Source organism: Cebus imitator, unplaced genomic scaffold (assembly GCF_001604975.1).
Source record: "Cebus imitator isolate Cc_AM_T3 unplaced genomic scaffold, Cebus_imitator-1.0 Scaffold601, whole genome shotgun sequence".
Classification (NCBI taxonomy): Eukaryota; Metazoa; Chordata; class Mammalia; order Primates; family Cebidae; genus Cebus; species Cebus imitator.
Genome location: NW_016107916.1, coordinates 321,562 through 347,743, shown reverse-complemented (window position 1 = coordinate 347,743; position 26,182 = coordinate 321,562). Strand labels below are relative to the sequence as shown.

The window sequence follows — 26,182 nt, the reverse complement described above, 5'->3', positions numbered from 1 at the left end:
AACTTTGATTTAAAGTCTATTTTGTCTGATATAATACCCCTGCTTTCTTTTGATTACTATTGCATGAATTATCTTTTTCCTTCAATTCACTTTCAATCTATTTGTATCTTTTATCTAAAGTAGTCTCTTGTGGACAGCATATACTTTGGCCATGTTTTTTCAATCTGTTCATCCAATAGCTGTCATTTGATTGGCAAGTTCATTCCATTTACATTTAAGGTAATTACTTCTAAGGATAGACTTGTCATTTTACTGTTTGTTTTCTATATGGCTTATAATTTTTTGTCTTTCATTTCCTGTATTACTGTCTTCTATGTTTAATTTTTGTGGTAGAATTTCTCATTGTAGAAATTTTTTTCTACAAGGAGAAAAAAAATTTCTCATTTCCTTTTGTATACATTCTATAGCTATTTTCTTTGTGATTGTCATGGGGATTATGTTAATATCCTAAAGTTATAATACTCTAATTGGCATTTATAACAGTTTAACTTAAGTAATATATAAAAAACTCTTTCTACAGTTCTGCCTCCACCATTTTATGTCATTCATAGAATGACATTTTTATACATTATGTGTTCCAAAACATAAACTAATAATTATTAGTCTCTTAAATCATGTAGAAAACAAAATTTGGATTTACAAAGCAAAGTTTCAATAACCTTTAGACTACTTTTTAAAAGTCTCTTAAATTCTGTAGAAAACTAAAAGTACAGTTACAAATCATTGTTTTAATACTACTAATTTTTATAATTGCCCACATTCTTACCTTTATTGAGATTTTTATTTCTTTATACAGCCTTGAGTTAGTGACTAGTGTCCTTTCATTTTATCTTGCAGGACTTCCTGAGTATTTTTTATAGGGAAAGGCTACTGGTAAGGAATTCCCTTGGCTTTTGTTTTCTGAGACTATTTTAATTTCTCCCTCACTTTTGAAAGAAAGTTTTGCCACATATAGAATTCCTGGTTGACAGGCTTTTATTTTCTTTCAGCACTTTAAATATATTGACCTTTGGGCTCCAAATTTTCTGATAAATCAGCTGATAGTCTTATTGAGGATTTCTTATATGTGACAAGTTCTTTCCCTCTTGCTGTTTTCAAGATTCTCTTAGTTTTTGTCTTTGAAAAATTTTATTATAGTATGCCTCAGTATGAGTCTTTTTTAGTTCATTTTACTTGAAATTCACTGAGCTTCTTAAATAACTTTTTTAATGTCTTTTATCAAATTTGGGAATATTTCAGTTATTATTCCTTCAAAAATTATCTTTTTCTCCTTCTGTCTCTTCTTCTTCTGGGACTCTTTCAATGTATATGTTAGTTGATACTGTCCCACATGTCCTATAGGCTCTTTTCACTTTCATTCAATCTTTTTTCTTTCTGCTCCTCAGACTCAATAGTTTCCATTGTCCTATCTTCAATTTTATTGTTTCTTCTTTCTGTTGAAATCTTTCTGAATCCCTGTAGTGATTTTTTTTCTTTCTTGATTCTTTCTTTTTTCTGTTCAAATCTCTCTGAATCCCTGTTGTGATTTTTTTTTTTTCATTTCAATTATTATAATTTCACCTCCGGAAATTCTCTTTGGTTTTCTTTTACATTTTCCATCTCTTTATTGGTATTTCCATTTTTTTCCACACATTATTTTTTTGACTTTCTCCACATCTTCCTTTAGTTTCTTCAGCATTTTTAAAGCAGTTGTTTTAGGATCTTTGTTTAGTAGATCTACCATCAGGTTTTTTTCAGTGACAATTTCTGTTGATTTATTTTTTTCTTTTGACTGGGTCATACTTGCCAATTTCTTTATATGTCTTCCGATATTTTTGTTGAAAACTAGACATTTGAATCTAATAATATGGCTATCTCTGGAAATCAAATCCTCTCCCTTTCCCAGGGCTTGCAGTTTTATTTTTATTATAGCTTTTGTTGTTGTTGTAACCTGTCTCTGTGCCAAAGATCAGCCTGTGGTGTAAACTTTAGGTTTTCTCATGTCTTTTCTGAGCCCACACCTTTCCTTAGACATGCATGATCACTTTCTAATTTTCGCCATATATGCAATTGCTTTTTAAGGTCCTAGTTGTTAATGTCTGTTTTCCAAGAGAGGAAAAGGAGAAGAATAGATTTGGCAGGAATCACTGGCCCTTTAAATCACCTGGAAGTCATCTCAATCACAGAGGAAGGGCTAGCAACAATTGGAAGAGATGCAACAATGCCTCCTCATCCCCTGCCCTGCCTCGGTTTGCACCCCTGTAATCAGAAATAGCAATTGGCAATGAGAACACAGATTCTGATATTTGGAAGACAGGATACTTTTTTGCCCAATTTGGCTCCTGCAAACTGTGGGCAGGTTGTTCCAGGCACACATGCAAGCGGCCTGCCATGGGGTTGGGGTGGGAGACAGATTCTCCTGCGGTAAGAGCTAAACCTGACCTAAATTAACTGCAAGTTACTGTCCATGCCACTCCTGGAAGTTACAAGCCTTCAGTAGACTCCAGAATTCCAAAGTATTTACATCAGATCCATTCTGCTAATGCAATTGTTGTCTAAGTAGGGAGACAGATTCCTGGTGTTTCCTGTTTCCATCATCTCAGATTCTTTTCACCAGTAGCTCTTTATTGAATAGCTGAATGGTGTTCAATTTTGCCAGTATGCCACAAGTGATCTAATAAATCCCCCATTTTGGAAATGTAAATTGTTCTAACATTTTTAGTATTACAAACAATGTTCTGATAAATATTTTTCTTGCTAAATCAGTTAATCCACTTTTCTTTAGGATATATTGTTAGAAGTATACTTCTAAGTAAGCATGCAAAAATTTAATTCTATTAAGTAATTTAGAGAAATACAACATCCACTTATTTTTTTGCCAACAGTATACACAACTACCCAGTTTCCCCCAAAATCCTTGCCTACATTAGCGCTTATAATTTTTTCAAAAAGCTAATTACATTGTTAAATTTTGCAGCTACTTCACTATTAATGAGGTTATTTTATGTGTTAATTTGTCATGGATACATTTTTTTTTTAATTCATGTTGCCTATTTCATTAGTAAAATTTGAGTTTTGTTTTAATTTTTTGAAATATTTTATTATTGAGATATTATTGTTACTAACCTACTTTTTGGTATATATTCCACACACATTTTTCTCAGTTCATTTATTTTGTTTTAAATATTTTTAAAGTTTAAAAAGTGTTTAAAGTTTGTAATTCCTAGGAGGAAAACATTATCTGAATGAATATCCTAATGGCAAACCACCGTAAAATGCTTCAGCTGCATTTTGGTTAGAGGGGTAGTGATTATCAAAGTAACCCAACTCTCTTGATGAGGTCAAAGTATACTGGTTTGTATTATTGTGACATCCATCCAAAGCATCCTGGGTGATCTCGGTTGCTTTTCCTTTAGCAAGGGCTTTATCAGGAGGGCATTATGCTCAACCTCCAAATTTGGCTGATAATTTACTGACAAAATTCACAACCTTTGGGTTACTCTGGTATTTTAACATATTTTCTGGGTTCTGGGCTACATGCTGGAAGGCCACCATAATTTTTGGATCCTGCTTGGCAGCCAGAACCTCTGGATCACTAAGAATTTCATTAAGTCCGGGCATTCCTGCCATTTGAGGCATGCCCCCCTCCCATGCTTAGCATTCTTCCATCAAAATTATCAGGCATTCCCCCAGAATAACCACCAGGATAAGGGCCATACTGAGCTCCTGACTAGCATCTGGCTTATTCCTGTATTTGGGCTTTCTCTTGCTCTTCTTGAGCCTTCTTAACTCTTTCTATTCTTTCTTTGATCTCTCACTCTTCACATTTTCTTTCATATCGTTTCTGATGTTCTACAATTTTCTGTGTCCTAGGTTGAACTTCTAGCATTGCTCAAGCATCTCCATCATAATCCAGTTTACAGGCAAGGGGCAAGCAAGATCATGGGTTGCTTTGTTACAATGGCCTAAAAAGTCTGTGTGGTTTCTCTCATGACTTATAAGGCTGAGCTGAATCAGGATTTATTTCAATGTGTCTGTCACAGTCTCAAATGGCAGCATTTGGCTTCTGTAATTTAACAAAGACACTGGCCCTCTTGGCATACAGAATGGCCAGGGGAGGATTCAGCTTGATGGTATCTGTGAATAAGTCAATGGCTTTCTGCAATTCATCATCATTTAAGGCTTCAATGGCAGCCACTTTCTTATCATTTGCCTGATCCACCATCTCCTCTGCTGTCTCTGCATTTTCATTTCCCATTTCTTGAGGGGCATCAATGTCTAGTTCAATAACACCTTCATTATCAGTTCCTAGGGCACTTTCTTCACTTGATGGTTTATCTGTCTTCAGGTCTTCCTATGCCTTCTTATTATCTGTTTTTTTCTTCCTTGATATTTTCTTCTTAGTGAGCTTTCTGAGTAGCAGATGACACTTTACCCCACATGCTCTATACCCACTCCCTCAGGAAGCTCATTTTCTCATGCACAGAATGCTTGGATCTTACTCACACATTTTGATGAAGGCCAGAAGCTCATTCACTTTGAGGGGGCCATGGTGGGACGGCGGTGGGTGAAGCTGAGGGGCTGCCACTGGGTTCCCAGCCCAGGCACTGGCTCAGCGTGACCTCAGTTCATTGATGTTTTTCAGTACATTTTTATCCTGTGTTATGGTTTCAATTTTTACATTAAAAATGCTCTAAAAATTCTTATTTTAGAATTAATTTTAAACACATAAGGCATTCAAAATTAAATGCTGTGTGGTGATAAATAAGCATTTGTTGTTTTTTTTAAGATAACAGCTTTATTGAGATATTATTCACATTTAATATGCAATTTTTGAAAGTGTACAATTCAGTAGTTTTTAGTGTATTCACAGAATTGCATAAACATCACTACTAACTTTGAAACATTTCATCACCAAAAAAAAAAAAAATCTTTCCATCAGTAGCCACTCCCCATTCCCCAGTTCTTCCTGCTCCTTCCCCAGATCCTGAAAGCTACTAATCTACTTTCCATCTCTAAGAATTTCAGTACCCTGGAGACTTTGTATAAATAGTGACTCAAAAGTATGAGGTCTCTTGCAACTGGCTTCTTTCACTTAACACAGTATTTTCGGAGTTCATCTATGTTGTGGCTTGTATCATCAGTATTCTTTTTTTATTACCAAATAATAATTATATAGTACAGAATATATCACGTTTTGTTTATCCATTAATTGGCTGATGGATATTACCACTTATGCAAACTAGGAATAATACTGCTATGAATATTAATGTACAATTTTTTGTGTGTGAAAATATGTTTCCAATTCTCCTGGATAAATACTAAGAAGTGAATTAGTATTAACTGATAGGAAGTTCTAACTAGTTTTCCAGCGTCATTGTACCATTTATATTTCTAACAGAAATGCATGAGTTCTAATTTCTCCACTCTTTCTCTGACATGTATTGTATCTGTCTTTTAATAAGAGCTACCTTAGTTGATATGAAGTAATATGTTACTATGGTTTTAATTTGCATTTCTCTAATGGCTAATGATGTTGAATCTCTGAATGCACTTTGTGACCATTTGCATATCTTCTTTGGGGAAATATCTATTCAAATCCTTTACCCTTTTTTAAAATTGAGTTATCTATCTTTTTGTTGTTGAGTTGTAAGCATTCTTTACATTTTCTAGATAAAAGCCCCTCATTATATGTGTTTTGCAATATTTTCTCCAAACCTGTCATTTAGCTTATTGTGTTCTTGATGCATTTTTGAAGTAAAAAAAAAAAAAAAAAAAAAAAAAAGCTTAATTTTTATTAAGTTCAAATTATCTATTTTTTTAAAACTTTGTCTATTGAGCTTTTGGTGTCATACCTAAGAAATTACTGTATAACTGAAGGTCATGAAAATTTTTTCCTGTTTTTCTGAAAAAGGTTTATAATTTCAGTTTTACGTTTAGGTCTATGATCTCTTTTGAATTAATTTTTATGTATGGTGTGAGGAAGAGGTACACTTTCATCCTTTTGCATGTGTATACCAGTTTTCCCAGCACCATTTGTTGAAAAAATAATTTTTCCCCTACTAAATTGTGTTTGTAACCTTATTGAAAAGTCAACTGCCCATAAATAAAAGGGTTTTTTTCTGGACTATCATTTCATTGATCTGTATATCTATGCTTATCCTAGTACCTCACTGTCTGCATTACTTTAGAGCTTTATAGTAAATTTGATTGGAAGTAAGAGTTCTTCAAGTTTCTTCTTTCTTTATATATTGTTTTAGTTGTCCTGGTGCTTTATAGTTCCATTTAAATTTTAGGATCATTCAATTAATTTTCACAAAACAGCAGCTAGGATTTTCATATAGATGGTATTAAATCTGTATCTCAACTTGGGACTTTGCCTTCTTAACAATAATAAGTCTTTGATTCATGAACACATCTCTTGTGTATTAAGATCTTTTAAAATTTCTTTCAGCAATGGTTGTAGTTTTCAGGGCTCACATCTTGCATTTCTTTTGTTAACTTTACCCTTAAGTATTTTATTATTTGAATGCTTTTATAAATGAAATTGCTTTCTTAATTTCATTTTGGATTGATTATTACTATTGTACAGCAACGATATTTCTATATTGATCTTGAATCCTACAACTTTGTTAAACTCATTTATTAGCTGTCATAGTTTTAATATGGATTCTTTTAGAATTTTTTATATATAAGATGATGTCCTCTGAAAATAGAGATAGTTTTACTTCTTCCCTTCCAGTCTGGCTGCTTTTTGTTTCATTATTTTTGCCTAATTTACCTGCCTTGTACCTCCAGTAAAATTGACATTTTTAACCTCCAGTAAAATTGAAGAGGCATGAGTACACATTCTTGTCTTCTCCTGATCTTTGGGGTAAACCTTCCCATCTTTCACCATTAAATATGAGGTTAGCTGGAATTTTTGTTTTTTTGTGTGGGAGGCGTGTGAGAAGGTGGGTATTTGGTTTTTGTGCGTGTGAATGCCCTTCATGAGGTTGAGAAAGTTCCTTTCTATTCCTGATTTGTTTAGTACTTTTATCATGAATCACTTTGTTTTTAAAATAAAGATTTAACAGCCAGAATTCAAGACAGGCAAATAAAACATTTAATCAATGTATACAATTATAATTTAGGTTTAAAAACTGGTATCATTTTTAAGTTCTCTGGATTTTTTTGTTTTTCATGTGTTTGTGTGTTTTGTAGCATGTGAATTGGCTTTGAAGTTGATCCCAAAAGAAGCACTCCAAAAAAAATTTGTGTAAAGGCAGCATTTTTAAATTGTTGGTGAGTCCATAAAATCAACTATGCAGAAAAACAATATATTTTATTTTCACAATCTGTATTCTAGCACTTACTCTTTAATATTTACAATAAAAAATAATACAAATACTACTGCAGAAAACTTACTCAACAAATTAAATTGAAATTCTCTGGGCCAGCTTTTTGCCAAGAGAGAAGCTGAGAATAAAAATTTTCTGAGAACCTACATACTATTTATATTATCATGTATTATGTAACTCTGTTTAATGAATGAACTGTAATTCTACTGATTTACAAATCATTTTAATGTATATATCCTCTTTATTGAACTTCTCAAAATAACCAGTAATGTTTATGTGATTTTAGTGTTTAGAAATTGACATAGTACATTCTAAGCCCTTAATTCAAACTTGTCAGTCCCAGATAAATTCTACTCATAAGCTATTACAGGGCTTCATATGGTTACTAAAATGCTAAATTGTCATTTCATTCCTGCTCTGTGCCCACAATTATTCTCAGTTCTGGGATGCAGTGGTAAAAAAAAAGTCAGATCTGGCTGTCAGGGAATTTGTAATCTAGTATGGGAAGGATAGATGGTAAACAAATAAACCAGCAAGATAATTTCAGAGAGAGGCCACTGCTATAGCGATAATAGAATATTCTAATTGATTTACGATGATTGGAACGTCCTCTATGAATGAAAATTGAGGAAGAATGTGGTGTAAACGGGAATTTTAGGGAGGTTAATTATGTGCTACGTGAGGTAATTCATCACTTGTGGCCTCTTGAGAAAGGTATTTTGCTACTTCTTAAGAGTTTTAGGGGCCCCAACTGTTTTACTTATGAATTACATACCAATTTGAGAAAACTTTGACACAGAGTAAAAAGGCTGAGTTATAACTGATTTATGTATCAAATAATCCTAATCCACAGAGTGATGATTATAATTTGTATTTGTATAGTGTTTTTGAGTACTTGCCCATTCACTGCCTCTTTTGAGCATCAGGGCAAGCCTTTGACGAAAGTAAAACATGATTATTATTCTAAAAGTAAAAAAGAAAAGCTAAGTTCAAAGAGTTTGAGTAAGTTATGCATTACACAGCTGGCAAACGATGGAACTTAAAACAGAAATATGGGTTTGTTTGTTTTTTACCTAATTTCAATTAATGCTCTCAATCTTTTGTTATTTTAGATTGCTTATTTTGAGTTGACCAGACATTACACCAGAAGTAAGTAAGTATACTATTTAAATTCTTACTTATACTTTGTGGTCTAAAGAGCCCATATAGAAGAGTGGTTCTCAAAGTGTAGTCCCTGTACCAAAAGTACCTGTATCACATGGGAGATTTTTAGAAATGCAAATTCTCAGTCCCCACCTCAAATCAACTGATTTAGAAACTCCAGGAGTGGGGCCTGCAAGTTATGTTTTAACAACCATTCTAAATGATTCTTACACACGCTAAGGTTTGAGATCACAAGTTTAGAAAAGAAGCAATGGTTAGTCTTGTATTCCTTGTTTTTTAATTAAAAATTAATGTATTTTACATTTTAATTTTAACTTCATTGATAGACATACACATTATATAAATAAAATTTCCATAAGTGTTTACATATAATATTATTTCTAGGGCAGTCTTTGAAAATAATGCACTCAAAATAATGGCAGGAATTTAAAAGTCTAACATCATTTTTGTAAGCAGGGGGTGCAAAAAAAGAATAATGTTATATGTTTCTGGTAGAAATGTGAGTTTAAATATAATTTCATATAGCAGAATTCCCTTCCTTGGAAATACAGATAATGCAAATAAAATTATCAGTATTTAACTAAATATTACAAGGAAATTCACTGCAACATCCATTGTGATAAATAGCTAAAGTAAAAAAAATTCTGCATCGGTAGGGAAATAGTTGAATAAATTATGGTATATCATCATCTTGAATGTTTCTGGTCATTAAAAATAATTATTCATCATGCTGTACATGCTGTAAATTTAATGTATAATAGCATAGTGACTATCATTGATAATACCACATTGTTTACTTGAAATTTGCAAAGAAGACAGGCATACCTCATTTATTGTGCTTCATTTTATTGCACTTTACACATACTGTGCTGCTTACAAGTTGATTTGTGGCAACCCTGCCTTAAACAAGTCTATTGGCACCATTTTTCCAACAGCATGTGCTCACTTCTTGTCTGTCACATTTTCAAAATTTTTTGAAATATTTCAAACATTTTCATTATTATTATATTTTTCATGATGATCTGTGATCAGTGGTTGATAGTTTGAATATTTATCTTGACCAAATCTCATGTTGAAATGCAATCCCCAGTGTGGGAGGTGGGGCCTGATGGGAGGGGTTTAGATCATGGGGACAGATCCCCCATAAATGGCTTGGGCCATCCTCTTAGTGATAAGTGAGCTCTCTCTCTGAGTTCATATGAGATCTGTATATTTAAGTGTGTGGCACCTCCACTCCCAATCTCCTCTCTCTTGCTCCTGTTTTCACCATGTGATGTGCAAGCTCCTGCTTCAGCTTCCACCATAAGTAAAAGTCCCCTAAGCCATCCCCAGAAGCAGATGCTGGCATTATGCTTCGACTACAGCCTGCAGAACCGTGAGCCAATTATATCTCTATTCTCACAAATTATCTAGTCTTAGGTATTTCTTTATAGCAATACAACAATGGCCTAACACAGAGATTTTTGGTATTACTGTATTGTTTTGAAGTACAATAAACTATACCCATAAAAGACAGCAACGTAATTGATAAACACTGTGTATGTTCTGACTGCTCCACCAACTGACCATTCTGCCATCTCTCTCCCTCTCATTGGGCCTCTTTAGTCCCTGAGAGACGATGCTAAAATTAGGCCAACTACTAACTCTACAATGGCCTTTAAGTGTTTAAGTGAAAGGAGGAGCTACACATCTCTCACTTAATTTTAGTTTTTATTATTATTAATATTTTTACTTATTTATTTATTTTTTGAGACAGGGTCTCACTCTGTCACCCACGCTGTAGTGCAGTGGCATGATCTCAGTTCACTGCAGTCTCTGCCCCCTGGGTTCAAGCGATTCTCCTGCCTCAGCCACCTAAGTAGCTGGAATTACAGGAGTGCATCACCACACCCAGCTAACACCCAGCTAATGTTTGTATTTTTGGTAGAGACGGGTTTCATCATGTTGTCCAGACTGCTATTGAACTCCTGAACTCAAGGGATCCACTTGCCTCAGCCTCCCATAGTGCTGGGATTACAGGTATGAGCCACTGCACCTGGCCACATCTCCTACTTTAAATCAAGTGCTAGAAATGATTATGCTTAGTGAAGAAGGCATGTCTAAAGCCAAGATAGTCTGAAAGCTAGGCCTCTCGAATCAGTTAGCCAAGTTATGAACACAAAGAAAAAGTTATTGAAGGAAATTGAAAGCGCTACTCCAATGAACATACAAATGATATGAAAGTGAAAACAGCATATTGCTGATATGAAGAAAGTTTTACTGGTCTGGATAGAAGATAAAGCCATCCACAATATTTCCTTACACAAAACTCTAATCCGGAACAAAGCCCTAACTCGCTCCAGGTCCATGAAAGCTGAGAGGTGAGGGAGAGGCAGCAGAAATCTTGTAAGCTAGCAGAGACTCGTTCATGAGGTTTAAGGAAAGAAGACATCTCCATAACATATAAGTGCAAGGAGAAGCAACAAGTGCTGATGCAGAAGCTGTAGCAAGTTAGCCAGAAGATCTAGCTAAGATCACGGAGGAAGGTGGCTACACTAAGCAACAGATTTTCAATGTAGATGAAATAGTCTTCTATTAGAAGAATATAACATCTAGGACTTTCATAGCTAGGCAGAAGAAGTCAGTGCCTGGCTTCAAAGGACAGGCTGACTCTCCTCTTAGGGGCTAGTGCAGCTGGTGACTTGAAGTGAAAGCCAGTGCTCATTTACCATTTCAAAACTCTTGGGGCCCTTAAGAATGACACCACATCTGCTCTGCCTGTGCTCTCTGAATGGAACAAGAAAGCCTGAATGGCAGCACATCTGTTCATAGCATGGTTTCCTAAATATTTTAAACCCACTGTTGAGACTGAGTGCTCAGAAAAAAAGATTCCTTTCAAAATATTATTGTTCATTGACAATGCACCTAGAAACCCAAGGGCTCTGATGGAGATGAACAAAAAGATTAATGTTGTTTGCATGACTGCTGCTCATGTTTCAAGGCGTGATTTTGATTTTAAAGTTTTTATTTCAGAAATACTTTTTGTTGTTGTTTGGGGTTTTTTATACATGGTTTCTGTTCTTATTCCATTTTGATGCATTTCCTGTACATGGCTCTCAAGGTTCTTTTTTCCAACTTTTATTTTAAATACAGGGGGTACATATGCAGGTTTGTAACCTGGGTATATTGCATGATGTTAAGGTTTGGGGTCCAAATGATCCCACCACCTAGGTACTCAGCATAGTACCCAATAGTTCATTTGTCAACCCTTTCCATCATCCTTCCCCCACCCCCAGTAGTCTCCATTGTCTATTGTTGCCATCTTTACATCCATGAGTACTCAATGTTTAGCTCCCACTTAAAAGTGAGAACATGCAGTACTTGGTCTTCTGTCCCTGCCTGAACTCCCTTAGGATAATGGTCTCCAGCTGTATCCATGTTGCTGCAAAGGACATGAATATTTAAGAAATACTTTTGATAAGGGCATAACTACCATAGATTGTGATTCTGATGGGTCTGTGCAAAGTAAATATAAAGCCTTCTGGAAAAGATTCACCATTCCAGATGTCATTAAAAAGATTCATGATTCATGGAGGCGCCCAAAATATAAAGATTAACAGGAATTTGGAAGAAATTCATTCCAACCCTCATGGATGAGTTTGAGGGGTTCGCGACTTCTGTGGAGGAAGTAAATGCCCATGTGGCACAAATAACAAGAGAACTAAAATTAGAGGTGAAGTCTGAAGATGTGAATTACTGCAATCTCATGATAAAACCTGAACACAGGGAGAGCTGCTGCTTATAAATGAGCAAAGAAAATTTCATATTTCTTGAGATGGAATCTATTCCTGATGAACATGCAAGGAACACTGTTAAAATGACAACAAATGATTTGGAATATTCCATAAATTTAGTTGATAAGGCAGCAACAGGATTTAAAAGAATTGGTTCCAATTTCGAACTAAATTTTCTGTGGGTAAAATGCTATCAAAAAGCACAGAAAAATCTTTTGTGAAAAGAAGAGTTGACTGGTGCAGCAAACGTCACTGTTATCTGTTGTAAGAAATTGCCACAACCACCCCAGCCTTCAACAACCAACCTTGATCAGTCAACAACCATCAACATTGACGCAAGACCCTCCACCAGTGAAAAAGACTACAATTTGCTGAAGGCTCAGATGATCATTAGCATTTTTGGCAATAAAGCATTTTTTAATTAAGGCATGTACATTGTCTTTTAAACATAGTGCTATTGCACACAATATACTACAGTATGTGTAAAGATAAATTGGATAAGCACTGGAAAACCAAAAATATGCTCTGACTTTTTGATGATATTTTGTGGCTTTAATACGATATTCATTTTATTAAGGTGGTCTGGAACCAAATCCACAATATCTCCCAGGTAGGTATTCCTGGAGATCTGTAACGTCCTCACTAACTTATCCTACACACACAAAATAGTAACTATGAGTAATGATGGATATGTTATTTAAAGTGATTGTGGTAATCATTTTGTATTGTATGGCTATATCAAATCATCACATTATACACCTTGCATATGTACTTTTAAATTTGTCAATTACACCTCAAAAAAGCAAGAAAAAATAATTCATTAAAACTGCATCAATTAAACTGAAAAGATTTTCATTAGTTACAATTGGGTAAGAACTGCACCATTTTGGAAAATAAACAACAGAGTAACATCTAGACATGTGTCTATCCATATACTTATTTACCTATATGGGAGAGGAAAAGAATATGACAAGGCTCATGCTAGGTTCTCAGATGGTATAGCTACTGGGACCATGGATTGGTTGCTAATGTGAATGGAGTAGATAAAGGCCATACTTTTATCATTTCACACTTTTATCAATTCACCTTCCTGGCTAATATACTATATATTTCTAAATAAGTAACTAATGGCTCTTATTACTGATGATTACTACAGAGAAAGAGATAGGGTTAAGAAGTGGCATATATTAATCTACTCATCAATAAATGTTTATTGAATAACTATTACTGCTGGAACAGTGTGAAGCACTAGAAAAAGAGCAGTGACAAAGCAAAAAATGGTCCCTTCCTTCTAGAGCTTACAACAAGTTATTTAACTTTGATTATGATTTGTGCTACAAAGGAGAAATTGAGAATGAAAAGAAAGTCCACAGTCAACTCAGAAAATAAAGAAGATAGACAGAGGTCACGTCAGATAGGGCTTTACAGACCACACTGAATTTAGATTTAGATTCAATAAGTCTAAAGCACAATGGGAAGCCGTTGGAAAGTTTTAAATAGTGGCACAATGAGAATTGCCTTTTTAAACAGCTAAACATGATAAATTAAGAACTTATGTGCTTGTGTTCCTGCTTCTGAAAGGAAACTGCAAGGACAGTAAAGCAATAAAGAGCTATAAACCCAAAAGAACAAAAAGACTAAAAAGACAAAAAAGAGAAAAGATGTTAATAGGTTTAGAAGATGGAAGCTGGTGAAGAAGCAGTCACTGACTTGCTAAGTAGTGAGAACTTAAACCTCTAGAGGCAGACAGCAATGAGAAGTTAGTGATTCACCCCAAAGAGGCTCAAAAAGAAACAGAGATGGAAACACCTCATATTCATTCTGCAGAAGGTAGGGGTAGCGCAAGAGGCCAAAAAGGCAAGGGTTGGGGGTCAATGTAATTCTTAAGATGTCTTGAAGCTCAAGTCCACCCACACATCCTCAATGATTACCCTTCCCCAAATTGGAAATAAGCGGTTTTTTGTTGTTGTTTTTTGTTTTGCCCAGAAATATTAACCTTGAAAGGCTCTGGATCCTGGACATCAGACCCAAAAGAGGACAGTCAGGTGACAGACTGAAGAAGGATTAAGTAAAAGCAGGCAGATTTTAATTATTACCTTGCATCCCTGGTGAGAGACTAGATAGTCCTCCTCTGAAAAGAATTGAATGGCTCCAGAGAATAAAGCTGTTGATGCTGATATTTGGAGTGTTCCAATTAAAAATACAGCTCAGTTCTGAATTGAACTTCAGTGATGCTCATGGGTTCAGTGTCTTACTGATGCACTTGGTCCTGCAAATCCATATTACAGTGCTCTTAAATGGAGATCAGGGATCAGCAGATACCTAAATCCTCCAACATAAAGAACAGAGTAACAGCAACAAAAAAAGAGTTATTCAGAGGAAAAAAAAAAAGATGGCAAGACAGAAACAAAGGTGAAAGAGTGTTAAATATACATAATTAATATGATCAGAGTAATAAGAAAAAATATTATATTCATGAAATTAAAAAATCAGTAAGCCAAAAATATGCAGATCTTTATGAAAGATGAAATTGCAGTAGTTTAGTAGAAGGCTCAGAGGACAAATTAAAGGAAATCTCCCAAAAATTAAAGCACAAGAAGTAAGGTGATAAAAATGGAAAATAGAAGAGAAGTGAAAATTGGAGATTCAGTCCTAGTAGTCAAAAATCCAACAAAAAAAAGGAATTCTAGTAAGGGACTACACAGAAAAATGGAAGGTAGAATATTATTGAGGGAATAAATCAGCAGAATTTCTCAGAATTGAAGAACTCAAAACTTAGACTGAGATTGAAATGCTCACTGGGTATCCATCAGGAAAAATGAACAAATTGAACATAGTGGAAAAAGAGAAGACACCAAATCTTCCAGAGTGGTAAATCAGGTTGTATTAAAAGGATCTGGAGTCAGAACTGGACTTCTCAGTAGGGACCCCTTCTATGCAAATCAGAAGTCTGGTCATCATCATCACCAGTTAGGAGTGAGCAGCAATTCCATTTTCTGAATTGAAGAATACAAGAGCAGGCCCAAGTGTATACAGAAAATTACAACTGGGCTATTATGAATCCGAGCTGCCTATCAAATAGAGAAGGAAAGAAGTAACACTTTAAGTTAAAATTTAGTAAATGTCTGTGATCTTTATTCAGACTGAGCTTAGCTGCTCGGAGATTTCCTCATTTACCTACTCTCTCAATTCCTGTCTTGGAGGTCAAATAATATTTTGAATTATAGTCTTAGAGTGATTCCTAAGTTCCCCTTACCTTAGCTAGATCTCTATCTAACAAGCTAACTCTCCTTCCTCCATTATGTGAACCAGACAGGGAAAGAAGGAATTAGAAGAGGATTGAGCAAGTAGGGAAATCACAGAGTTTTTAATGTTTAAAATTGTCACTTAACAGGTATGCATGGTTCACACATATTTCTCTGGGGTTTCTTATTTCCAAACCAGTCCCTCCTCTACATATGTAGAGGTCATCCAGAAGGAAGCTGTGACAGAGATCATTACAGCCAGCATTTTTTTTTTAAACTAACAATGGCTACCACAGTACTTAGCACAGCAAACAGTACTCAGTAAATATCAATCTAACCTGCTCTCCTCTCCTTTTACTATTTCACCAATTCCTTCAGAGTGTAAATGGGTAAGTAAATGCAAATCTGCATTGCTTGGTTTACTTCTTAGGGTCTTGGTTAGCTGAAATAGTTGGGGAAAAAATTTAAAGACTGAAAATTGAAATTCTTGTCATCTTATCTTTCAACATTGAAAAAGATGACCTTCAGTGCAGTTTTTACTTTGCCCAAAATTCTTACTGAGCTTTTGGTTAGTGACAAACAAAACCATTCTGATTCACCTGCTATTGAGCTGTGAGATGGTCTAAAGAACAAAGGAAAAAAAAATCAAAACCTGTGATATTCATTTTAGATGAAAGAAAAAAAATTTCAGAGAAATGAAATCAGAGAAATGAATATCCAAGTAAACACAATGGTAAGAGTAACAACAGGCCAGGAACAGAATAAACAAATACCAGGAAAGTTATTTTCAGAATTTGTTTACTTAATGTTTAACACTGAAAGCAAACACAAGAGAATCATTAAGGAGACCTTCTGCATTGCTCCACTCAAGCAATTAGAATCTGTAAGTAGTATAAAGATAATTACTCACTTGGTCCTCCTACATAGTAATTAGTTCATAAGGTAAATATGAAAGTACAGCATTGCATTGCAGGTGGTTTTATACCAGTCTGTCTGTGTAGACTGTAGCAGAATGGGGGGGGGGGCAAAAGGCAACTGGAAAGGGTCTTACTAAAGTTTGTTACTTAGCTTTGTCATTACAGTAGATGTCCAATATTTTTTTGAGTGACAGTGAAATTATTTCTTTAGACAATTTGACTTAAAAACCACCCAAGTCAGTGTGCATAAAAACAAAAATCAAATGAAGCCTGCAGATTTTAGTTTGTCTTAATTCATGGTAAAAATAGTCCTAGTTAAACCAATTGTCGTATGAATCAGATCAAAATGATTCAACTAATGAACGCTTCCCTACTGGAGTGCTATGCCTAATATTTATAGTAGGTTTACCACAGTGCCTGTGCAAAGGAAATAATTTACCATGAACTGATTAGCAGTTTTTTCCGTAGTCTACTACTATAAACATGCTAACAAGTTCAGTATATTTCACTTCAAAGATAAAGAATCCCTCACCACAAGAGGGTTAAATCAATCCTCAGGTTATGATATGGGATCAAATTCTGCCCAAAAACAGTTTAAAAACCATGTAAACACATTATTATATCCTGAGGCCCTTAGTAACTGTATTTTGTCGCTTTAGTTCTAGTGATTTGCACCCATTTGCATTAAAAAATTATAAGAATAGGTGACCTTAAGACATCTGAGTCCAAATCCCCCATTTTACAGACTCAGGCAAAGACCCGAAAGCAGGCCGTGCATAGTGGCTCCTCCCAGTAATACCAGCATTTTGAGAAGCTAAGGCGGTAGGATTGATTGAGCCCAGGAGTTCGATACCAGGCAGGGCACCATAGTGAGATCAAGGTTAGGCTGAGATGTGTGACACATTCGAACTTAATCCTGTTCCCTTTAATACTCATGTCTTGTTTTAAGTCGCTAACTAAGGCGATGGAGGGAGTCAAGTTGTACATTCTCAATCGCCAATTACGGATTAATCGACAGAATCTTAACTGATTATTAGTACAAATAACATTTTATTTTGTGATCTACCTAAGAGGGTTTGGTTATTCACGCATTCATATTTTTTTAAATTAACTTACTCAGTTTTTCTTCGATTGGGATGAGTTTTCCAGAAGAGCAGATGCAGACAGCACAGAAAGTAGAATACATCCGTGGAAAAGTTGGGAGAGACAAACGCGGATGGGGTGGCTGCACTGATGCAGGGAAAAGGATTAGGAAAACGGAGAGGGCTCCTCGGCCCCGCTCTGGGCAACAAGGAGCACCCCCGACCTCAGCAGGGGCGCCCGGCCGCCCGCCCTCCCTCGCGAGTCTATTCTCCAGAGGACGCGGGGAGCTGGGTCTGCGCGCTCCGCCGCCAGTCACACCGCGCCCGCGCCGGGCTGCGATTGGACGCGCCGCCGCCTGGCACCCGCCAGAAACACCAAAGCGCCGCGGAGAGGAGGGGGGCGTGCTTGCGAGTCGAGGGCTTTGGCTTTTTTACGGCTCCCCCCTCCCCTCCGCACTCCATGCCGGGTCTATAGTTCCTGCTGGCCTCGGCTCGCTCGCGCGGCGGGAGAGTTGGCGCAAACGTCGCCTCAGCCGCAGCCTCCTCGCCGCTCTTTCCCCAGCGCCCTCCGCTCCCGCCATGGGGCCAACGCGGGGCTCCTAAGAGTTGCAGTCTCTCAGCGGCGCGCTCTGCAGCCAGTCACCGCGGGCGGACAATGGCTTAGGGCGCCAGAGGGGTTAGTCTAGACGTACGGGAAGGGGAAAAGACGGCTAACTGGGGAAAAAAAGAGAAAACGAAAGAAAAGCCAAACGATGAGTTTCCACAAGGAGGACGGAGTCAACAGTCTGTGCAAGAAGGCACTGCACATCGTCACCGAGCTGTGCTTCGCGGGCCGAGTGGAGCAGGAGAAGTGCTTGGGCATCTTCCCCCGGGACCGGGGCAGCCAGGGCGGAGGCAGCACAGGTAACCGGGAGGGGACCCTGCGCGCTTGGTTGCAAGCTCCGGGGTCCTACACCTCCCGCGCCGCTCCCAGGGCATATTTAGGGGGCCGCGCTTTCCTACCTCGCTCCGTACTTCGCTCGGCTCCTGGCGACTTCGAGGGTGGGATGTTTGGGTTTTGTCTCCTCTTGTCCACCTGCCGGGCTTCTCCCGCTCTCTGGTCCGCTTCCGGCCTCCTGGCGCCGTCTCCCGCTCCCAGGCTCGCCGCGCCTCTCCGCGCTCTCCCACGCCTCCCGTCTTCCTCCCGGAGTGGAAAGGCGAATGCGGGCGGTGGCGGCGCCCGGCCTCTCGCGGCGCGGCTGCTCGCGGGGGCGGCTCACCTGTGGGACTCGGGCTGACCTCGTTTGTCACAGTGGCCGCGGGTCCGGGTCTTGCGGATGGGGCCTAGGTGGGACGCACCAATCTATGTTTGGACGCACAGAACTAACTCCCTTGCAGATGTGGCTGCCTTGGCCTCTGAGGTAACTCGCGGCTTCAACCTGTCGGGCACTTGACAATTTCCCAAGCCCTTTAATAGATACGATTTTCTAGGATTTCATGACAGAGTTGGTGAAACAGCAAGGATTATTGATCCCATTTGTGAGGCGACACCTAAAGCTCAGGACACATATCGAGGAAGTGGAAGAGAGGGGAAACGTTTAAAATCCCTTGCTCACTCTCATACACCCAACTTGCAGGCTCTCATACACCCAACTCATAGACGTCCTCCCTGCCCTTCAGGAAACTTGGAAATGGGCTGGATGGAGGCGGATATCGACCGTCGGAAATCTGGAGATGGGGAAAAGTCTCAAGTGGATTTTCCTCAAGGCTTGGGGCTAGAAAGGAGAGAACCCGAGCCACCGTTCGGGTCACTGTTGGGGAAAAGGCTGGTGTGTCCAGCCTGCTGTGCTGCTCGCACGCAAGAGAGATGGACCCCCGAGTTGCGGGCGGCTTGGTTTCAGGAGTCACTAGAGAAGGGTCACTTGTTGCATTGGGAGTCAAAAAAAACACTGCTTTCGGGATTTTTGGCTGGAAGGTTACCATTCCTTCTGTAGGTTCTTTCCCTTTGCTTTTCCTGTCATTTTGATGGGATTTTAAGCGTGGAAGATAGTCGGGGCAACAAGAGCTGGACAGCCAAGCCCGGGGTGGAGCAGGACAACACTGAGCCCTGCGTGCTGGGAGGGAGCAAAGCGGGCACACTTAGTGAATCCCCTCCACCGCCACCCCTGCGTCAAAGCCAAGCGGGGAGTGCAAATGGATTTAGTTTAGTTTTTACAATTCCATTGTTCACATGGGTAGCTGCAGGGTTTAGAATTCTCTGATCTGTGGAGCCAAGGGGGCTCTGTCCGCACTTGGCAGAGCTTGAAGAGATGCCGATGTTTGGACCCTGGAACGGAAAACTTTAGCATTTCAGTGTATAAACACAACCAAGAATCATTTCCATTCGTTCAGTAGGTGTTAAATTCCTAGGAGTGTGTGAAACTCAGTTATCAGTGGAAGGGACTGGGTGAGCAGGGTGTATTCATGTCGTGTGTATCATTGCTAAGCATGAGGTAAAGACCAGAATACTGTGACCTTAGAGTCCTCTGTGGTGATATTAGATAAGGTTTTCGGAAACGTCGTTAGTGACATACGTGCTAAAGGTAAGACTCAGAGAAGGGGCTACACTGGATGAAATTAGAGTATTTAACTTTGAAGATTTGTGCTTTGGTAATTGAACAGTTGATCCTGTGAATAAAACTACTGATTTTCCTCTTTCCTGCCCAGAAGTGATCACACACCAAAATAGTGGTTTCCCGGGTCTCAGATTGGCTGATAATGAGGAAAATATGTGAAGGCTAGAAACCAAATCCCAGCTTTTAAATCTGTCTAAAATGCACAGCTATATCACCTTCTGATAAAATACAGTATATGAATTGTAGAAGGGGTTCTCAGTTTTTCCTACACTACCAGAATTAGTTGTCTGAATTCCTTTTGAACTTTTTCCCTTGGGAATTAAAAGTAAAGAAAAAAAAAAATTGCCTAAAACAATTGCAAGAATATTTTCCTCCCCTTAAGAGGAAATATATACTCCATGATATATACAAGTAGGGTATTCGATTGAATATAAGAACATTTAATGACTATTACTAAGAATTCTACAAGGTTGTGTATGACGTATAAAGACAGACAAGATTGCTTTACATTTTCCATTTGCGAATCTAAGCAACAGTTAGAAGTAAAATACTTTAATCTGCAAATCGACTCTCAAAGTTAATAGATGTCTATGAAGTGGATTTAAAGATTGTTTGCCAAACATTTAATTTTATTTATTAGCCGCTCAGTGTCACACTGTTCTTTAAAGTAGATTTTCTTATCACTTGTGCTCTCATGCTTGTTATTATAGGTTCCCAAATGAAGCACTTCCAGCCACCCTTCTACTCATTGTTTAATGAGAAGGGCATTTTTGGTAGGAAGACATCAACAATGTTAAATGGCACAGTGCTTATTTATTCTGAAAGTTAATCAGCACTGCCCAGATGGTATTAGTTGTTCTAACATTACAGTGATAATTACAAGCACCAAAACTGTATATTTTTAATTCCTTCACATAGAGATAGAGGGAGAGAAATTCAGGTAATTCCAGTTAAAGTCATTCTACATGAAGGGAGCTACAAATCACATGTATAAGTAAGATATCATCTGACTGGTTTTGTAAATGCCAGTGGAGTGCAAGCATCACCATACCCTTTACCATATCAGCAGTAGCAGAAGCAGCAGCAGTATTGTTGCCATTGAGGATCTCACAATGGCAATATGATCACAAAATGACCAATCTCATACTTTAGTAAAATTGGTGAAGACTTACACTAAAGTGGCCAACACTAGTTCATTTACTCTTTTGGAGTAGTTTATTAGAGTCATTGTATGTGCCAACATTACTCATATTCTAGAAAGTTCACCATGTGCAATTTTTAGAATATCAGATTTTTTTAGTCTTTTTACTACGACTCTCTCCCTCCCCCCAAATAGATAAGTCACCCACTAAATTCATCTGAATGCACAATATGGTTTAATACTGGAATGCTTAGAGAAAATACAAAGCCATATATTGGACTCAAAAGTTATTTTTCAGGCATACTCTGACTGAATATACATAATAATTTTGAACTGGATTCAGCTTAATTTCTGGTTACTCCTGAATTGTTGCTCAAATGCTTATCAGTTTCAAGGAGCCTACGTTGCTTGAAAGGCAGACCTCATACTTCATAGCTGATCAAACCCACTTAAGCTAACAGTCACTTGCGCTCACATCACAATTGTATATATCTAACCTTAAAGATTTTCATAAGCATTTAATTCATCACTGTATTAATTTGCATGTTTACACAATTTTAATTTGGGACTAAAAATTCTGAAATAAAAATTTAGACAAATTCTTCTAAATTCATACATGTGTTCTTCAGTTTCTTAGAGGTAGGGATAATGAGTAGGTATATGGCAAAGAATATTATTAAAGTACTTAACTGATAAGAAAAGGGATAGTTAAGTAAAATTTTAAGAATTACATCATAATTTTCCTCTGAGATCAAGGCATAGTGGGTCTATGGTAAAAGTTTAAAATTAGAAGAGGGACTTTAGAGAAAGCAAATGACTACCCAATTAATTGAGTTGTCATTTTTAATCACCATAATGGAGTTTTACACATCCTAGTGATTGTATAAAGAATTGCAGTTTACAAACATATTATCAGCAGAAATTTGTCCTTGAGATTGTAGGTCTATAGAATAATGCAGCCACAGTGAATTCAGAAGGATAGGCCCATTTGAAGAAGGATACATGAGATATTTTTCCTTCCTCCACATTGTCACTCCAGTGAAGAGTGGCCAGTTTCTGTTATGTCTAGTTTTATTGTCACATGACCATCATACACCTTGTGCTTGGTCTGATTTACTTCAGACAGAAATGGACAACTATCTTCAAAGCCAAGAAGGTCTCAAAAAAAAAAAAAAACATTTATTTTTCTTAATTCCCAGTATGTTAGCAGTATTAGCAGCCATCTTTTCTTGCTTTAACGTTTTCTTTTTCCTTTGTGACAAATTAAAAAGCTGTATTTCCTTTTTCTATGAACTATAAGTCTCTGACACCTAATTCTTTTTTTTTTTTCCCCTTTATTTATTTTATTGTATTTTAGGTTTTGGGGTACATGTGAAGAACATGCAAAATTGTTGCATAGGAACACACATGGCAGTGTGATTTGCTGCCTTCCTCCCCATCACCTACATGTGGCATTTCTCCCCCTGCTATCCCCCCCCCAGCTCCCCACCCCCCACCGTCCCTAATTCTTATGAATTATTCTGTATACCAAGTTCAAATCACAGTTTTTTAAAAAACTTAATCATTACTGTAATTTTGCTTTTTAAAAAAAAATTAGTAATTGAGATGCATCTGCATTTACAAGCTTTCTTTATGCAAAATTCTGGCAGAAGACAAACTTTACCATAAATGTTTAACGTAATTTCCAAAGCCAATTAAAATCATTTATATTTTGAACATGTGATTATATTCTTCCTGATCTACATTTTATTGCACTAACGATGTGCACATTAAGTCAATAGCATGTCAGCTCTTTGATGGCAGGGGCTTGTTTATTTTATCATCAGTGGCTGGAAAAATCTGTGGTTCCTACTGGGGACTTAATTTTGGTTTTTTGGAGATAGAGTTTCACTCTTGTTGCCCAGGCTGGAGTGCAATGGGGTGACCTCAGCTTATTGCAACCTCTGCCTCCCAAATTCAAGAGAGCCTCCTGCCTCAGCCTACCGAATAACTGGAATTACAGGTGTGAGCCACTGCGCCTGGCTAATTTTGTATTTTTAGTAGAGATGGGATCTTCTCCATGTTGGTCAGGCTGGTCTCGAACTCCTCACCTCAGGTGATCCACCTTCGTTGGCCTCCCAAACTGCTGGGATTACAGGCGTGAGCCACCACGCCCAGCCCAACTAATATTTTTTTAAATAAATGAATGAATCAAGGAATTTATTATCAAGAAGCTTCAACTTTATTATTTGTAAAATAATAAGTCCTATTTAATAATCTCCAAATCCCTTATGCAACTAAATTGTATACACCTGAATTTTTGTGTCGCCAGTGTCTAATACAATACCCTATATAAGTAGTCATACAAAATATTCAGTTTATGACAGTAGCAGAAATTGGAACACTTGAAACATTTAAATGCTAGAATTCAGAGAGCAACATCCTCATGAAAAAGCAACTGAACGTGATATAGGTATCCATTGACTTTCTTCAGAGTGTGTTCAGGTGGAGCTATAATTCCATGACTAAATTTGTAAGTGATATGTAAAGCACTGAGTCTACAAGTTCTAGAATATCTGTTCAATATATTCATGTATGGCAGTAAAAGGAAGGCATGTTAATGTGCTAAGTAGAAAGTGGCAGGGGAAAAGTAACTATCTCATTATTCAAATTGCTGTTAATCATTCCAGTTGAAAGTAGGAATCATCACTTTGCAGATGAAAAAACTAAGGTAAAGAAAAGTTAACGTCCCTTCAAATCACAACTAGTTAGTGATGGAGATAGGCTAAGAAACCAGGGCGTCTTAGATTTTAGCCTAGGTTTAACGAAGAGTATGAATAAAAAGAGGAAATTCTGGGGGCATTCTTGACACTGAATGGCATTGGAAAAAATGTCTGTGAAGATAAGCTCTTAATATTATTATATTATTGGCTATAATTACTGGCCAATAAAATTTCTTCGTGTGCAATTAAGACTCAAATCCCAAACCTTTCTTTTTAGTAGATTTTCTATCATCCAAATATGACAAGCAGTGTTTTTCATTTTTCTTATGTGACTATATGCATACATGTGTACTTCAGTGTATATGAATAGCTGTTTACATATCCTTGGCCAAATATAATTGATTTGTGTCAACTGTAAAATCATGTAAAAGATTTTTAGCGTGTTTAAAATACACAACTTTGAACTCATATAATCCCAAATATATTCTTTCTATATGTTTATAAGTAAGTATTTAGTGAAAACAGATATTAAATTACCAATTACATTGTTTTTGTTAATTAGTAATTAGAAAAAACAATCCATTCAAATCTTGTATACTGTATTTTCCTACCATATTTTGGTCAACTTAAGTAATTAACAGTGTATACTATTAAAATTTAGTATTGTGAGGCATGGGAGACAAAATATGACAGTGAGAAAGAGCTAAGAGTCACCCACTCAAAAATCTCAGAGCATAATTAGTATGAATGTATCAAAGAAACTGAACCTTCAAATAGGGAGTGTTATTATTATAGGTATTTCTTCTAACTTGCATAAAGCCAGTTTCCTCTGTTGGTGGAATACCTAACACTGACCAAGTTTAGAAACAAAATTCCTGACTAAAGAGACGGCTTCTTTTATTATTTTATAGGGTAGTTTTTTTTTTCTTCATAATGTTGAATACATCCTAAGTAGTCACTGAAACTATAAGAGCAGGCATTAACATGGCTGACGTAGACTATCAAGGAAAAAAAGTAGTAGCTGTGATGGTTTTATTACCAGAAATTAATAAAAGTCCTTACACCTTTATTTCTTCATGGAATTGTGCCGTAATGGCTTTGGAACCAGAAGAGTGGAATCATCCTAAGGGAGATAGAAAGGAACCAATATTAATGACTTCTTTTTCCTTTAGATGAACCTTGATGTATATTATGATCTGCTAATTTATTATTCCATTGTTGACTAGATAACATGATAGTCAGTTTTTAAAACCATGTAGATGTCAATTTGTCCATCCTGCAAAATTGTCTTAAACAAAGACAATTGTTATCTCTTCAGTATTTATTAATATTGTTTCCTTAGTGATGTTTTAGTAGTCGTGGATTTATAGGTCCTACAGACAAATCAGTATTCAGAAACCTATAGTTTCTAATCTGTTACAATATGAGCTGTTAATGTACCTGAGAAGTGGTTTTAGCATTATACTTTTATTCAAGCAATATTTGTTGAGCACTTACTGTGCAAACACCACTGTGCCAAGCGTTAAATGTACTCGTGCCATAATTAAATGTACGTGATGCTATGTGTGATGTTCAAGTTAATGTAAATATGTGATTAATATATAATCACAAATTATAAATAATTTACTCAATTATGAGCATATGTAAAGCTTTTTAATATATTTGGATGTTCAAATACCATATTTGGTACCATATTTTATCAAATCTAAGATGCCATTGATTATAAGATGCGCCATTATTTTATGTGGTACCAAGAAAAGGAAGAGAACATTGACAAACTGCGGCACAATGCTTTTTAAACAGATGGAATTTTTATTTTATGTACAAAAGTACCTCTTTTAAAACTTAGTTAGACTTTTAAAGAAATCTTATATCACCCTTGTACAAGTATAAGAAAGAAAACATTAAAGAAATAAATAGGTTAAAGTAATTTTAAAACTAAAATTCTGAGTCTGATTCTTCTTGATTTAGAATTAATGATGCCCGTGGTTTTCCACACATTATTGTGTTGTATGCCATAAAAGGTGTTAATGAGGCATTTTTTCTTAAAACAATTCATAAAAGATATACAGGCCATTGGTACAAGCTCTAAAGCTAATTGTGCAAATATATGGGATGTTGTCAAATACATCTGACTCACCACCTTTACCACTCATTTCCAAAAATTTGACTTACAAGGGTGAAGGACATGCTTCACTATTTTCTCCAACATTCTCTTTCAAGCCACTTAGACTTATTCTATGAA

General features: G+C 36.8%; 1 protein-coding gene and 1 pseudogene across 1 annotated transcript in view; one reads left to right on the top strand and one right to left on the bottom strand.

Annotated features, from left to right (window-relative positions):
• Positions 1-3,423: 3,423 nt before the first annotated feature.
• On the bottom strand, positions 3,424-17,405 carry LOC108294766 (annotated as a pseudogene).
• A 550-nt stretch (positions 17,406-17,955) lies between these two features.
• The window catches only part of SYT10 (synaptotagmin 10), a 57,746-nt gene continuing 49,519 nt past the window's right edge, over positions 17,956-26,182 (top strand). The window contains exon 1 of the mRNA XM_017516723.2: positions 17,956-18,403. Coding sequence (XP_017372212.1) covers positions 18,253-18,403 — 151 coding nt within the window. The 5' untranslated portion in view covers positions 17,956-18,252. The remainder of the gene's footprint in view (positions 18,404-26,182) is intronic.